The sequence below is a fragment of the Engystomops pustulosus genome, chromosome 6 (genome assembly GCF_040894005.1).
Source record: "Engystomops pustulosus chromosome 6, aEngPut4.maternal, whole genome shotgun sequence".
Taxonomy (NCBI): Eukaryota; Metazoa; Chordata; class Amphibia; order Anura; family Leptodactylidae; genus Engystomops; species Engystomops pustulosus.
The window spans coordinates 139,870,185-139,884,352 of NC_092416.1; the positions used below are offsets into that span (position 1 = coordinate 139,870,185).

The window sequence follows — 14,168 nt, forward strand, 5'->3', positions numbered from 1 at the left end:
GTACATGTAGCTTCCATTATTCCAGTCCGGTACAGGTTCTCTCGTGTCATGTTACTTGGTTCGGAGAGGGGCACAGTGGGACATGCAAGAAGTCTGGTTTTAACCCTTTGCCAGGTCATTCACACCTTACACGATGAACTCATTGTAAGTCACTACTAAATGTATAATTCAAACCTTCCAGAAGCTAAGACACCAGTGTGAATAATCTCCTGTTGTGAGGGACATTTGGTTAGAAACGCCTACGAATCTATTACAGAAGCTACGTCTTCTGGAAAAACTGGACACAAACACAGGAATTATTCCAACATCTGTTTATTTCCCATCTTATTGCCTCGCCACACATCCCTAGTGCAATTCTCATCAGAAACCAGAACAGAGTTTACGTCTCAGACCAATACGTCAGTGATAATAATAATATAGCTCATCTCCTGTGCTCTGCCCTTCATTGGGGCATTCCCAGCGCTGTAGTCTTAAGAATCTGAGATCTGATCTTCTGAACTCCTGCGGCCAAAGTCCATCCAGCCAGCGTAGTCCCGGTCATACATGGGGTGAAGGTGGCCCTCAGCATTGGACATTTCTAGGATGTAAAATGTATGAGATTAAGATCTAGAAGGATAAAGTCTGTTTGAGGTCAGACTGTGATCAAGAGGGTTATGGTGAAGACCTGGCACCCGACACCCAGACAAATGTCTCAGCAGCTTGTAATTGTCATGTACGGCCCCTAGTGACTTGTGTGTTGTACCGCCCTGTATGTGTATAAAATATAAACCTAAAGAACAATCAAAATCAAGCAGGATAAACCAGGGACACTTAGATCCAGCCACTGTGACTGTGGTTGTTTTCTTATATATGTTATGCTTCTAAAATCAACTTTTAAAATTATGCTAGGTGTGTTACCAGAGACCCTCGGATCTTCAGATTCACAGGCTGTTACACTCTCCCCCCCCCCCCCTTGCCCTCAGCACTTCCCCCTCCCTCTCCCTGATGAAATCGTACTGCTGCAGTAAGTTTTAACACACAGTGGGAGGGGAAATATTCCTGCACAGTATAACAGCCTGTAAATATGCAGTACATAAGAGCTTTGGTAATGCCACCCAGAGCCCATGCGACTCATTAGAAAATTTTTGTCAGCTTGTAGCTCTGAGCTCCAGGGATGGAGCGAGGTGAAGTAGCTCTCAACACGGAATCAACTCCAAGGGACAGTATTTAAAATTCAATACTGGTTTATTGCTACGCAGGTACCGGCCCGAAACGCGTAGCAATAAACCAGTATTGAATTTTAAATACTGTCCCTTGGAGTTGATTCCGTGTTGAGAGCTACTTCACCTCGCTCCATCCCTGGAGCTCAGAGCTACAAGCTGACTGCACACCACTACCTATCGGTCTACCCCTGGGCGGATAAAGGTAGAAAGAAGATCAGCGCCGGAAACCTCCCATCCTACATTATATGCACAGTCCCTTGTGCTACAAGGTGAGCACCCCTCAATTGGCTTTTAAGATCATTTTATAAGCTTTTACTATATCACACAAGGAGAGCGCTTCTGTCTCCTTTCTGGAGACCCGGGGGTGATACACTCGCTGCCAATTCAAACCTGGTCTCCCTCTCAGGTTTACCCTTATTAGAAAGTTTTTAAAACTGATTTCTAGATCTATGAGTAAGTTCCCCTAGTTTATCATACTTGATTTTGATGGTAGATTTCCTTTAAGGTGAATCCATGATGGTCTCCTAATCTTGTAAATACTGAATACCTGAAAGTATATGAGGCAGAAGTTGTGACATCACTTGCTTCTGTTCATGGGTCAAGGATGCCAGGAGGTCCCGTCTGCTGATGTCAGAAGATATTGGACTCTTCTTCTGTAGCCCAAGCCTTGGTGCTTGCAGTTCTGTCATTGGCCTGCAGAGGGCAGCCGTGGCCAGCATGGCTAACAGGATACTAACACCAACCTTTCTCTCCATCTCTGGAATGAAAGAACACAGGGGATTGTACAGTGGAGTCTGCTGCCACCTAGTGCCAACACAAAGGTTTGCATGTTTATTTCATTTATATTAGTTGCGTTTCTTTTATTATTGCAGACAGCAGAGTTTACTGTTGTAAGATGTATAGGTGGATTTCTGGATAAAGAGAGAATCATGATACCAGTAGCAGGTTATAACATATGCATTTTGGGTGCTATCTCAGGACCCAAGCCAGTGGCGTAACTAGGAGAGACAGGGCCCCCTAGCAGGCTAATGCATGGGGCCCCCCTTCCCACTTAGAAAATATACATATTAGTACACTCACACATATAAATACACTCATGTGCATATACACATACATTGCCATATATAACATACATACAGTGTATACAGACACCATATATTGTCTGAGGAAGGAGGCGTGACCTCCGAAACGTCACAGGAATCATGCGAGCGCCGTCTCTGCTAAGGAGTGACTAATGAAATGACCCGATGTTCTGCTAAAGAATACCTGTAAGATGTCTCTACAAGCCACGGTACAGTGAATCTCGAAAGTGGAATTGCATTTATGCAACCATCATAAAGAAATTTAAGGACTGCATTTGGAGGTATATCCTCAAGAAGTTGTTGACTATAGATTGTATCTTTTTGTAATCACGTTTTCAAGAATTATATAAAGCAAAGAAATTTTAAAGAAAACTATTACAAGTGGTTCGTGTTTTTGATTATATATCGATATTTCTGGACTGAATAGGGAGCCCAGTTTGTTCCACTATTTTTCTCAAAATTGGTTGCCAAGTAATATTTATATACAGACACCATATACACATCACAGATACTGCATATATACATCACAGTATACGTTATATACATATTATGCTGGACAATGTGCAGTACAATATAGATATAATGGTGCACATCCTCTATTCTTTATTGTGTCAGGTCGGATGACGGGGCCCTCTGACACTGCGGGCCCCATAGCGGCTGCTACTGCTGTAGTTACGCCCCTGACCCAAGCCTTCTAGTGGGACCATGGCCACCCAAACTACCCACCAAATTTTATACTGAGAAAGATTTTCCCCCATGAAATCCTTATAGATCTGTTCCTGCTCTCAATGCAGATGCATACAACAGCCATTTCAGGACCTTTTCATGGTAAATCCAGAGGTCCTGAAGCCACAGACTGAAAGCAGGCAGAAGGGATGTATCCTCCATTCTACAAGAAGCAGGTTTCTAGTACCATATGTAGGAAGTGAATTCCAGACCTGTAGGGGCTATAATATTCACACATCCCGTGGCCCATGGCAGTCTTTATCCATGATACGGTTTGTAATTTGTAGGACAAGGTAAATGCCAAGCACTAGTCAGAATAATTGTTACCCAATGTAAACAAATCTATTGATCAGTCACTGAATGAGAAAACACTCATCCAAGAAGCGGTGATTAGCAGCACATCTCCCTGTGTCACCTGAATCAAAAGCAATGTAACCCCTCACATCAATATACATCAATAAGTGACTGTCATTGCGTATTGTCCATAGAATTCACCCTCTGTATATGAAAATTATATTCTAAGTAAATAGAAGGGGTCTCCTATACTGCAATCACCACCTCTTGTTCTGGGCAATACAACATGTCTGTGCATTATGGGAGGATAGAGGCCATTGATTCTGCATGGAGTTGTGTAATACATCACTTCACCTGAAGGGGGAACTGAACACCTGCTGGTAGGTTACAACACAGATAGATGAACACTGGGGACCAGGCAACAAGCATAACCTAGTCTATGAAGCTCCTACTTTGAGGAATTTTTGGACAATTTTTACCACCACATCTGTAGGCTTATTCACACTGCAGTATTCAGGTCAATATTCGGCAATAGAATGTGTAAGCCAAAACCAGCCGTGGATCCAAGACACTCAAAAAGTGCAAAACTTGCCATTATGGGATTTTTTTCTGGCTTTGCCTCACATATTGTCATGCAAAGTACTTAACATAAAAATACTGTGTGATCTGGCGTTACACATATTACATCACACGTAGGTGACTTCCTCAAACTGATTATGAAGTGCACCCCTGCTAGGTACTCCGAGGTCTTATAGGGGTTCTGCCAACTTAGAATTTTCATCCCCTATACACAGGACAAGGGATAACAATCTGATAAGAGGGGCCAGCCTCTACATCCACAAGTGAGAACAGGACATGTTGTAGTGGACTGTGGGTGTCTATTCCTGAGATTGTGGGGTCCCAACGGTAGGACATCACTGATCAGATTGTTCTCCCACTCCTATGGTTATGGGATAACGATCAAATTTAGTACAATCCCTTTAACAATGAAAATGGACAGCTCTAATACATAAATGATCAAAAAGATAGATAGGATGAGTTCTCATCTCAGTTTTCTGCATAAGTTATTGTGAGCCAAATCTTCATAGATATAAAATACTGTACATATAAGGTAATACAGAAAGATTTCTGGCTTTTCACTCAAGGAAACTGTAGGAAAAACTGATATAAGAAGATAACTAATTGTATTAGATCTAAACTAGTCCTCACACATGAAATCGCTCTCCATCGCCCCCTCCCATATGGCTCACCTGTGGTGGTCTTGTCTCTGAGCGGACGGTTGTGCAGGAGATGTCTCTGGATTTTTGCAGGTTCTGGGCACCTATTTATTGAGGAGATCCTGGAACTCCTCCCATCCATATCACCCCCCACCACCCAACCACCTTACTCTGTGTCCCTTCTGCTCATGATGTCAGTGCATCCACTGCCCTAGGAGACATGAAGATTAACTATTTGTCAAGAGGATAACACAACAAAATGAAAGCTCCAGGTCATTACCCGACACTTATACAGATGGTCAAATTTGTGCAAATTTTCTATCCCAAATTCTTATTATTTTAACTCTTCCTTGTGATCAATGATGCATGTAATCGTACATCGGAAGCTGCTGTGTAGCTCAGATACAAGTTTGACAATCGACTATGGTTGTCTCTACTGCACAAATATACAACAGAGACAAGGAATTGTAGCATAGTGTAATAAAGTACACACCAGGCTGGGCGGGTGACTGTCCTGGGCGTCACCCAGTGGAGGGAACGGGGTGCTTCACACCGCACAATCCCTCCAACACAGAAAAAATAAACTTAGTCCTCACCTTACAGTGCTCCCCAGGGCTCCTCTTCTACCTGGGATTCTTCATCAGTATTGCGGACAGAGCCAGGTCCCGGTACTGTTCCCGCACACACACCAAACCGTGGCGTGTCACTGAAGTCGTACTGTATGCCTGGGCAGAGCCCACGGACCTCACTCTACCTGTGGTACTGATGAAGAATCCCTAAGAGAAGGAAGCCATGGGGTGTGTCCGAAGGTGAATACTGAGTTTATTTTCTTATGTGCTGGGAATATCTACATACTGGGGGCCAGTGTGCCAGGGCTACCTATATACTAGAGGCCAGTGTGCTGAGGCTACTTATATACTGGGGATCATTGTGCTGGGACTACCTATATACTGAGGGCTAATGTGCTGGTGTTAGGGTAGGATTCAAGACATCCTCTTTTAGTGTGCGTTGGCTGCGTGTTTCTAATCAATAAGCATGCGTGCACATCATAAGAAATTAATTCAGACACATTTGCTGATTTAAATCTCACTCATGCGATCATGGCCATGGCAAATCTGCACTGCTAGAACTTTATTTGGTTTCACAAAACTATATAGAAATTATGGAAGAAGGAGAAGGGGGCGGAGAATTCCCAGCTCGTGTGGTCTCTTGATTGGAGAACTTCCCTGCTGTTGCTTATTGACGTCAGGATTGAAGTCTTGTTGACATTCTTTAGCTTCAATTGTTTTCGTTATGATCACGAGGCCGGCGCCATCTTATAATGAAGTCTCTGTTACAATGATTTTAGGAAAATAGAACAAGTAGAAATGACAGGATTTGATCTATCATCTAGGTTTACCTTAACAGTCCCCCCTAAATCCTGGAATTTCTCTCGGCTACTCTTAGTCTAGAAGGACCTATAGATCTGCCCTTATGTGCTTCGTTCTCCTCTTCACCAGTTGGATGACAGCAGACCCCTGTTGGGTGTGCCCCCATTTAGTGGACTTTCACATATGGGAATCAAATCTCTACTCTACCTTTCCCTACTCCAGGGGCTGCTTGATATGTTTCAGGGGTGGTTGATCTTTGAGGGATCTCTTCATTATGCAAATTTAGGTAGCTTGAGTAAGGGGGTCTTTGGCTTGTCTAACTACTGATACCCATGATACTTGGTGGACTTGATGAGGGGGGCCACATAACACGCAATAAGTGACAAGAGCAAAATCACAATCCCCAATATCATCCGCACTTAAAGGAAACCCTTCCAATCCCCCAACTACAAAGTGAAGGATATAGCGTCCACTTCCGAGTTTCTCTTGGGTTCCCTGGACAGTCCTTCAATCTCTTCAAGTGCATGGGTAATCGATCCAACGGGGGCGATGTCATCTGGGATGTATCAAGCCACTCCCACCATCTTACAGACTCCTCCCTTCTCAGCAAGGGTCATGTCCAAAGCCGTGCGGTTCTGGGAAGCATCTCCGATATAATTCACAAATCTCTGTTGATTACAATAAAAACAGTTACCCAACCAACATCTTTGCTCATAGCTCTCTGGGGAATAATGGACTCTAGACCTGCCCATATCTGATTGTGGGCCTTGTACTCCTCATCTGGGACCCCCCTTGGTGCTCCCACTGTATCTATATAAACGTTGTCATATAGGTGCTTCTCTCAGACCTCCAGAATCCTTTGGGATTCTCTACCTTTTCTTATGTGTCCGATCAACCTTATCCCTGGGGATCACGAGGAAGGGATGCACAAATCTTATCACAGTACACTCACCTTCCCAGCCTCTAGACCTGACTCTCCTATCCCCACAAATCCAGTACACATCAGACACTGCTAATACAGGGCTACCTGTGCTGTCAATGTCAAAGAAGGTCATTGCCTGCACCGACCGTAGGTAAAGTCTCCTACCCTGGGGGCATCCTGGTCAGCCCTATAGATACAGTGATAGTCATGGTTGGGGTGTCCCTGAGCATACAGTCAGTCAGAAGAGACCGGCTAGCAAGAAGAATAGGTTAATCTGCAATAGAAAGCATGGAAGCGTGCTGACTTCCCTCTAGCTGCACAGACGTGGCACTGGTCAGCAGGACTTGGAAAGGACTGTCGTAGCAAGGCTCCAGACTCTCTCTCTGGTGTGTCTTTACCATCACGTAGTCTCCGGGCTTCAGGTTATGCATCCTGAGCTCTCTGTCTGCATCTGAAAAAGGAATCAGAAACACTTTTGCCGACCTTTTTCAAGGCCTGGCTCAACTGTGGCATGTTCCACCTGGTTTCCTGCCATCATCTCTAGGGTCTGTGGGAAGTAGGGGCCTAGTTGGGTGCACAGCCAAAAAGTACTTCAAAGGGGACAATCCCATCTTTCTGTTAAGGGTGGTCCTAACTGAATGATGGTCAGCAGGAAAGCACTCGCGCCATGGTTTCCCTGTTTCTTCCATGGCCTCCCGGATCTCTAACTTAAGAGTGACGTTTAAAGTATCTCAAACGCACCACCAACTTGGGAAGGGTATGGGGTGTGCAGGGCCTGTTCTACACCCAGGAGGGACAAGGTTTCAGGTCTTTACCTGTCCAGTGAAGTTGGTTCTGCGACCGGACTCTATGGTCTCTGGAAGTCCAAACCTGCAGAAAAATCTCACTCACCACCTTCTTGGCTGCAGCTCTGGCAGTAGCCTTGGTCATGGGAGAAGCTTCTGGCCACCCTGGAAAGAGATCAATGCATACAGGCACGTACTCCTACGTACCACTTTTTGATAGCTGGATAAAATCCATCTGCAGTCTTTGGAAGGGATACAGCAGCTTGGGTGTCACCTTCTGTGGGGTCTTTTCCACCTTACCCGGGTTGTGGCGGGCACAGACTTTACAGGCTTTCACTAGTCTAGTGACAGGGGTAGTAACGCCCGGGCAAACCACTTATGGTTTATGAGCACTAGCATGGCCATTTTGGATGTGTATGTGTCCGTGGGCTACTTGACTTACTGTCGGGTGCAGGGCTCCGGCCAGGCACACCCTCTCTCCCAGCATCCAGGTCCCATCGGCATCTGCGCTCCAGCTTTCCTCCACACTTCCTTCACTTCTGATGACACTCGGGCCACCAGGGACTGGAACACCTGTGGATCAAACTTTTAGCTCAGAACTCACCGCTGAGACTTCAGGACAGTCTCTGGGCTCCATCTGTGCAGCTGCCTTCGCCATCCCGTCAGTCACATCCTTGCCCTTGGCTTGTGGAGTTACCAAATTGTGTGTGCTTTTAGTTTTACTATCCCCACCTCTTATGGAAGTAGGAGAGCATCCATGAGCTCTATAACCAGCGTGCCATGCTTAAAGGGGTTCCCTGCAGAGGTGAGGAAATCTCTAGCCTTCCATATGGGTTCATAGTCGTGTTTAGACCCCAGAACTATACCTTGAGTATAGATGTTCGCCCTTTTACCTTCCACCAGCTGTAGCGCTTCCCTGAGTGCCGTCACTTCACCTCCTGCGCTGACCTGTTTGGAGGGAGTGGTTCTGCTTGTACTACCTCATGTGCGCCACTGACCACTGTATATCCAGTGTAGAACCGTCTGTCTTCTCCTGCAGACCTGGAGCCATCTATGAGAAAAAAACTCAACATCTGGGTTAATCACCCTTCTCTCCCCCCTCTCTGAATCCTGGAAGACTGGTGATAGAACGAAGGATTCAGAGCTGTGCACCTTATGAGTGTATCCTGAGGCATCAGGAGTGCACACTGGAGTCTGAGCTGTCTGGCCGTTGCTCAGATGCTTGGGCTGTACTTGGGTGAGGACACTGTGCAAGGTATGTGGGGTTTGCACAGTAACTGAGTGATCTAGGGTCTACGATCAGCTCACTGGCCTTGCTGAGCAGATTGTTGGCTGCAGCTACTGACACATGCGGGACTCCCCTCACAACTGAGTCTAACCGGGCCTAATAGTGGGCCACTGGGGAGGCCACCACGTTCCTGGGCTAAGACACCTGTGGCCTAGATACTCCGTGCAAAATAAAATAAAAGGTCTGGTTCAGTGGCATGTGCCAGGGTACAGGGCAGACTTGCCAGCTTAGGGCTATGGAATGCATCAATTGCCTCCTGACTAAGGGCAAATGGGGAAGAGGCAATGCAGTCAGAAAGGGGCAACATCAGGCTGGAGGCAGACTTTATCCCAGGCTACAGGAGCTGGCCAGTCCTAGAAACATGTAAAGAGGCTTAGGGCCTCGGGGGAGGGGCACATTCTGGACTGCCAGCTTTCTTCCCTCTGTCAGGTATCTCCTTGTGGCTGAGAAGCAGTGGCCTAGGAAGACCACCTTCTCCTGGCAGTACTGGAGTTTGTCTCAGGAAACTTTACAACCCTTCTGGAACAGAAAACACATAAGGTCAATAAATGCATCCTGGCAAACAACAACAGTAGGTCCTCCGCATACTGAAAAGGAGAACATACAGTAAGGGGCCAGTCTGCCAGTCTACTCCCTGTAGGGCCGTGGGGTATTGGCTGGGTGAGTTTTACCCCCCTTGTGGGAATCTACATCAGATATACTGGAATACTGAACTGGTAAAGGCAAATAGGTCCTGGCAATATTCATGTAGGGGCACAGAGAGTAAAACATTTACCAAATCAATAACAGTGAATAATATGTCACTCTCAGGGACTGCTGCCAGTTTGGGCTAGGGACCACTGGGCTTAAGTACACTCATTGGCAGCTTGGAGGTCATAGACCATCCTACATGTATCCAGCTGTTCTTTCCGGGCCTTTTCCAGAAAGAACGGGCTAAAATCATCATCGGACTAGCAGAGGAGAGTCACACATCAGTTTTACAATGAAAGGCACTAACTCTGTTTGGGGGGGCCGTTCAGAAGGGGGACTGTTCTCGCTGACATCCCTGTCCATTACCACCACCCCTTGTCCTGCCCTGTTGGGGGCGTCTCCGCCACTCACTATAGTAATGTCTCCTCCCCACCGCCGAAAACACGCCCACTTGGGTCGGTCGGTTGAGACTATTGGAAATGTTGTCAGTGTCACTTTGCCGTGGTCTGTGAAACTGGTCTCTGTTTCCCTCTGGCTTTCAGTCACAATCTTATCAATCCCTGTATACGCAAATCTGGTAGAGATGTCTCTAGTCCGTTAACACCTTTGGTAACAACCCACTACACTGTCAGGTCATTCCCCATGTGTCCCAAAGCTGCAAACCGTTCCCATGGGAATCTTCCATTACCGTGTGCGTCTCCGCTTTATCTCATCCAGACATTTAGGATTCTCTTAACTATCTATAAACTTTTGGCCAGACTCCAACATTTCAACAAAATCCAGGTACACTTATGTTGGTTTTTAATCAAAAAGGAACAAAAGTCAGTCATAGTCTCTGTAATACAGTCGGGGGGCTTGTTCTTGCTTAGATTGTTCATGGGGGTACACAGGAGGACATCACATCATACTGTATTCTTGTTCCACAACCAAATACATTCCTTCAAGTCTTTTTTAGATTGTCAGGGAGAAGTCTAAATGCAGCGATCTGCCCCCTTCTGTAAACAACTTCAGCTTACTGTAGCGTCAAGGTCAGAACAGAACACAAAGTGATAACACAGCTCAGACAGAGCCCTAGATTTTTGGAGAACTTCAGCGTCAAGGCCATGTACATGTCAGTTCTTCACAAAACAAAACGCAGCTCCAACAGCCCCCACCCTTTTGTTAACCCCTTAAATGCCAGAAAGCAGGTACCAGACACATTGCAACATTTTTTATAGTAATTTTTCTCTAATTGTCGGGGTCAATAAATTTTAATAATACTCAAACAAACAACATCCCTCACTTCAAGACCCCTAGCAGACGCCCCAAGCATGGTCAGCTGTTATCCTCCAAAGCCCCACAACAGCTTTTATGGCTTCCAACAGCAATCAACTTATTGGGACTTGGGAATATAACTTAAAATGGCCGCCACTGAAAAATAAACTGGCTTAAGATGGCCGCCACTGAAGAATGGTAGGGCGTGTCATCTTCTCTAACCACCAGATACAGGGGTGGAGTGTAGATTACAGGGGCCATTTTTCACTCCAAGGAAAATATAATAAAATCTCTTTTTCTCAAATTCTTTCCACATCAAAAACTTTGAAATGTCCCTTATCGCCTGTCTCTTTCTTAAACGGCACTCTGAAGGATCCCTGTCACTCTGTCCTGGTCCGTCAGTCAAAGTTAGAGGTTCTCAGAGTCTGTTTGCATGTTTACAAGTTGTACAATCATCAGATCCTCTAACACTGTGGTGGCTAACCTATGGCACTGGTGCCAGAGGTGGCACTCAGAGCCCTTTCTGTGGGCACTCAGGCCATCACCAGAGATGACTCCAGGTGTCTTCCTGCAGTCCCAGACAGCCCAGAACTTGCTGTGCACAGAGCTATTTTAAAGTGGGACTACTGGAGGAGTGGGAAGGTGTGGACAGATCAGGATTATCATTGTAGCTCCTGCTCCAGCCCTGACAATTCTTCCGGTTTATGGGACCCCGGAGGGAAGCTACAATGATCATCCAAATTTCTTCTATTTTCTGCTTTTTTGGTGTCAATGAAAACTGTGACAGAGAAGGGAGTATAAATCAAAAATTACATTTCTGTGTTGGCACTTCGCGATAAATAAGTGGGTCTTGGTTGTAGTTTGGGCCCTCGGTCTCTAAAAGGTTCGCCATCACTGCTCTAACACATCTCAAAACTCTCAAACCTTCATTATTACTTTTTATTTCACCGCAAACCTGTTCCATTAAATCAAATTGCACTTTTCCAGCAGTCCTACTTAATTCATCCTACTTGACTCAACAACCTTCTCTCTACTTACATCAAGCCAATCTTCTGTCTACCTCATTTTTCCCTTCTTTGCACTGAACTATCGCTAGCGCACCAGTGGTTCCCTCTGGGAGGACGTCCTTTCTATTCCGAAACCGCAGCATAATTTGTCCGAGACCCTTACCGTGCAGCTGCTCACGGCTTAAGGGTTGACCTTCAAGCTCCCCGATCACCAGTTATAGAGACTTAAGTCACTGCGTGTCGGTTAGAGGTTTATCAGAAGGTCTGACCTTCAAGCTCCCCGATCACCAGTTATAGAGACTTAGCTCACTGCGTGTCGGTTAGAGGTTTATCAGAAGGTCCCCGCTTAACGATCTCCCTTTTTCTCCTAATTCCTGTCAAATCCCCAGACACCCGTTCTTTACCCGTTCTCCTATTCTGGCGGCCTATGTTTGGCGGGCAAACATCCGTCCTTTTTCTCCTTATTCTGGCGGCCTATGTCTGGTGTGCAGACATCCGTCCTTTTTCTCCTAATTCTAACGGCCCATATGTCTGATCTTCACTGCGGCTTCGCTACACTCCTCTCTATATGAACTTCGAACGTCCTCCCCCTCCCTTTCTGTTCTGGCTCAGCAAAGCGCATACACACAGCAGCCAAGGCACTTCTCATACAGAGCTATATAACAATTCAGACCCCAATGCAGGACACCAGGTGGCTATACATATTTACCCTCCAATCCCAGCTGTCTACAGCCACAGGTATCACCACTCCCCGAGTCACAGGCAAGTAGCAGAATATATGTAATCTGAAACTTACCGTGATTGTGGGATGATCAGACCCAGTCGGGAAATGGTGACCCCAAGACTGCAAATAGTGCTGGAACGAGGGGGCGTCCTGGTCATCCTGATCGCAAAATCTCAGCAGTGCCTCCAATGTTAGGGTAGGATTCAAGACATCCTCTTTTAGTGTGCGTTGGCTGCGTGTTTCTAATCAATAAGCATGCGTGCACATCATAAGAAATTAATTCAGACACATTTGCTGATTTAAATCTCACTCATGCGATCATGGCCATGGCAAATCTGCACTGCTAGAACTTTATTTGGTTTCACAAAACTATATAGAAATTATGGAAGAAGGAGAAGGGGGCGGAGAATTCCCAGCTCGTGTGGTCTCTTGATTGGAGAACTTCCCTGCTGTTGCTTATTGACGTCAGGATTGAAGTCTTGTTGACATTCTTTAGCTTCAATTGTTTTCGTTATGATCACGAGGCCGGCGCCATCTTATAATGAAGTCTCTGTTACAATGATTTTAGGAAAATAGAACAAGTAGAAATGACAGGATTTGATCTATCATCTAGGTTTACCTTAACACTGGGGCTACCTATATACTAAGGGCATGTGTTGGGACTACCTATATACTAGGGGCTAGTGAGCTGATGTACCTATATAATGGGGATCATTGTGCTGGGGCTACCTATATACTAAGCACATGTGTTGGGACTACCTATATACTGGGGGCCAGTATGCTGGGGCTACCTAAATACTTAAGATCAATGTGCTGGGGCTACCTATGTAAGGGGGGCATGTGCTAAAACTACCTATATACTTGGGGGCTGTGTGCTAGGGCTACCTATATACTGAGAGGGCAGTGTGCTGGGACTGCCTATATACTGGGTGCATTGTGCTGGGCTACCTATTTGTTGGGGACCAATGTGCTGGAGCTGCCTTTAATACTGGGGCTAGTGTGCTGGGGCTACCTAAATACTAAGGGTCAGTTTGTTGGATACATATATACTCGGTCAGTGTACATGGGGCAATGTTATAGATTCATATATATACTGGGGGCAGTGTGTTAGATACATATATCAATATACTGGGGGTAGTGTGCTGGGCAACCCTGTATACTAGGTGAGGTATATATTTCATGAGCTTTGGAGGGGGGATTATTTGAGATTCGCCCTGTACAACAAATTATCTAGAAACTGCCCTCAGTAGACACTAAAAATACTTACACAAAACTGTATTATACTCACAAAAGAGTGTTTAAATGACTAAGATGATATATTGATGACCTGGTCTGATAGTGTAAGTGTTTTCTAGCGGATTTTGAGCTGTGCATACAGTGTGTGAACTCCTATGATATGCACTTGCTGTTCACTTTTTAGTTTGCTGGGAAAAAACTTCTCCTTTTTAGATGTTAGATTGGAAGGTGTAAACAATAAGAAAACAGCAGGTAACTGTATTCTGCTGGCCTCGTCTTTTCTTCATAAGCATCTGGTCGGTAATACATTTATAATAATATTCCTTTAGTTGATAATAGAAATGATGTGTCTGCATCGCCAAAAAAACTCA

General features: G+C 45.5%; 1 protein-coding gene across 2 annotated transcripts; it reads right to left on the reverse strand.

Annotated features, from left to right (window-relative positions):
* Window positions 1-306: 306 nt before the first annotated feature.
* Window positions 307-13,181, reverse strand: GAST (gastrin). 2 transcript variants are annotated; one of them, XM_072111378.1, is made up of 4 exons: window positions 12,107-13,181; window positions 4,555-12,030; window positions 1,750-1,959; window positions 307-577 (listed from the first exon to the last, which is right to left on the reverse strand). In XM_072111378.1, the coding sequence occupies exons 2-4, from the start codon at window positions 4,661-4,663 to the stop codon at window positions 471-473; spliced, it is 426 nt and encodes a 141-aa protein (XP_071967479.1). In that variant the 5' UTR covers window positions 4,664-12,030; window positions 12,107-13,181; the 3' UTR covers window positions 307-470. The 2 variants fall into 2 exon arrangements, with proteins under 2 accessions (XP_071967479.1, XP_071967478.1); XM_072111377.1 differs by having other exon boundaries at window positions 4,555-13,181.
* Between the last annotated feature and the right edge of the window lie 987 nt (window positions 13,182-14,168).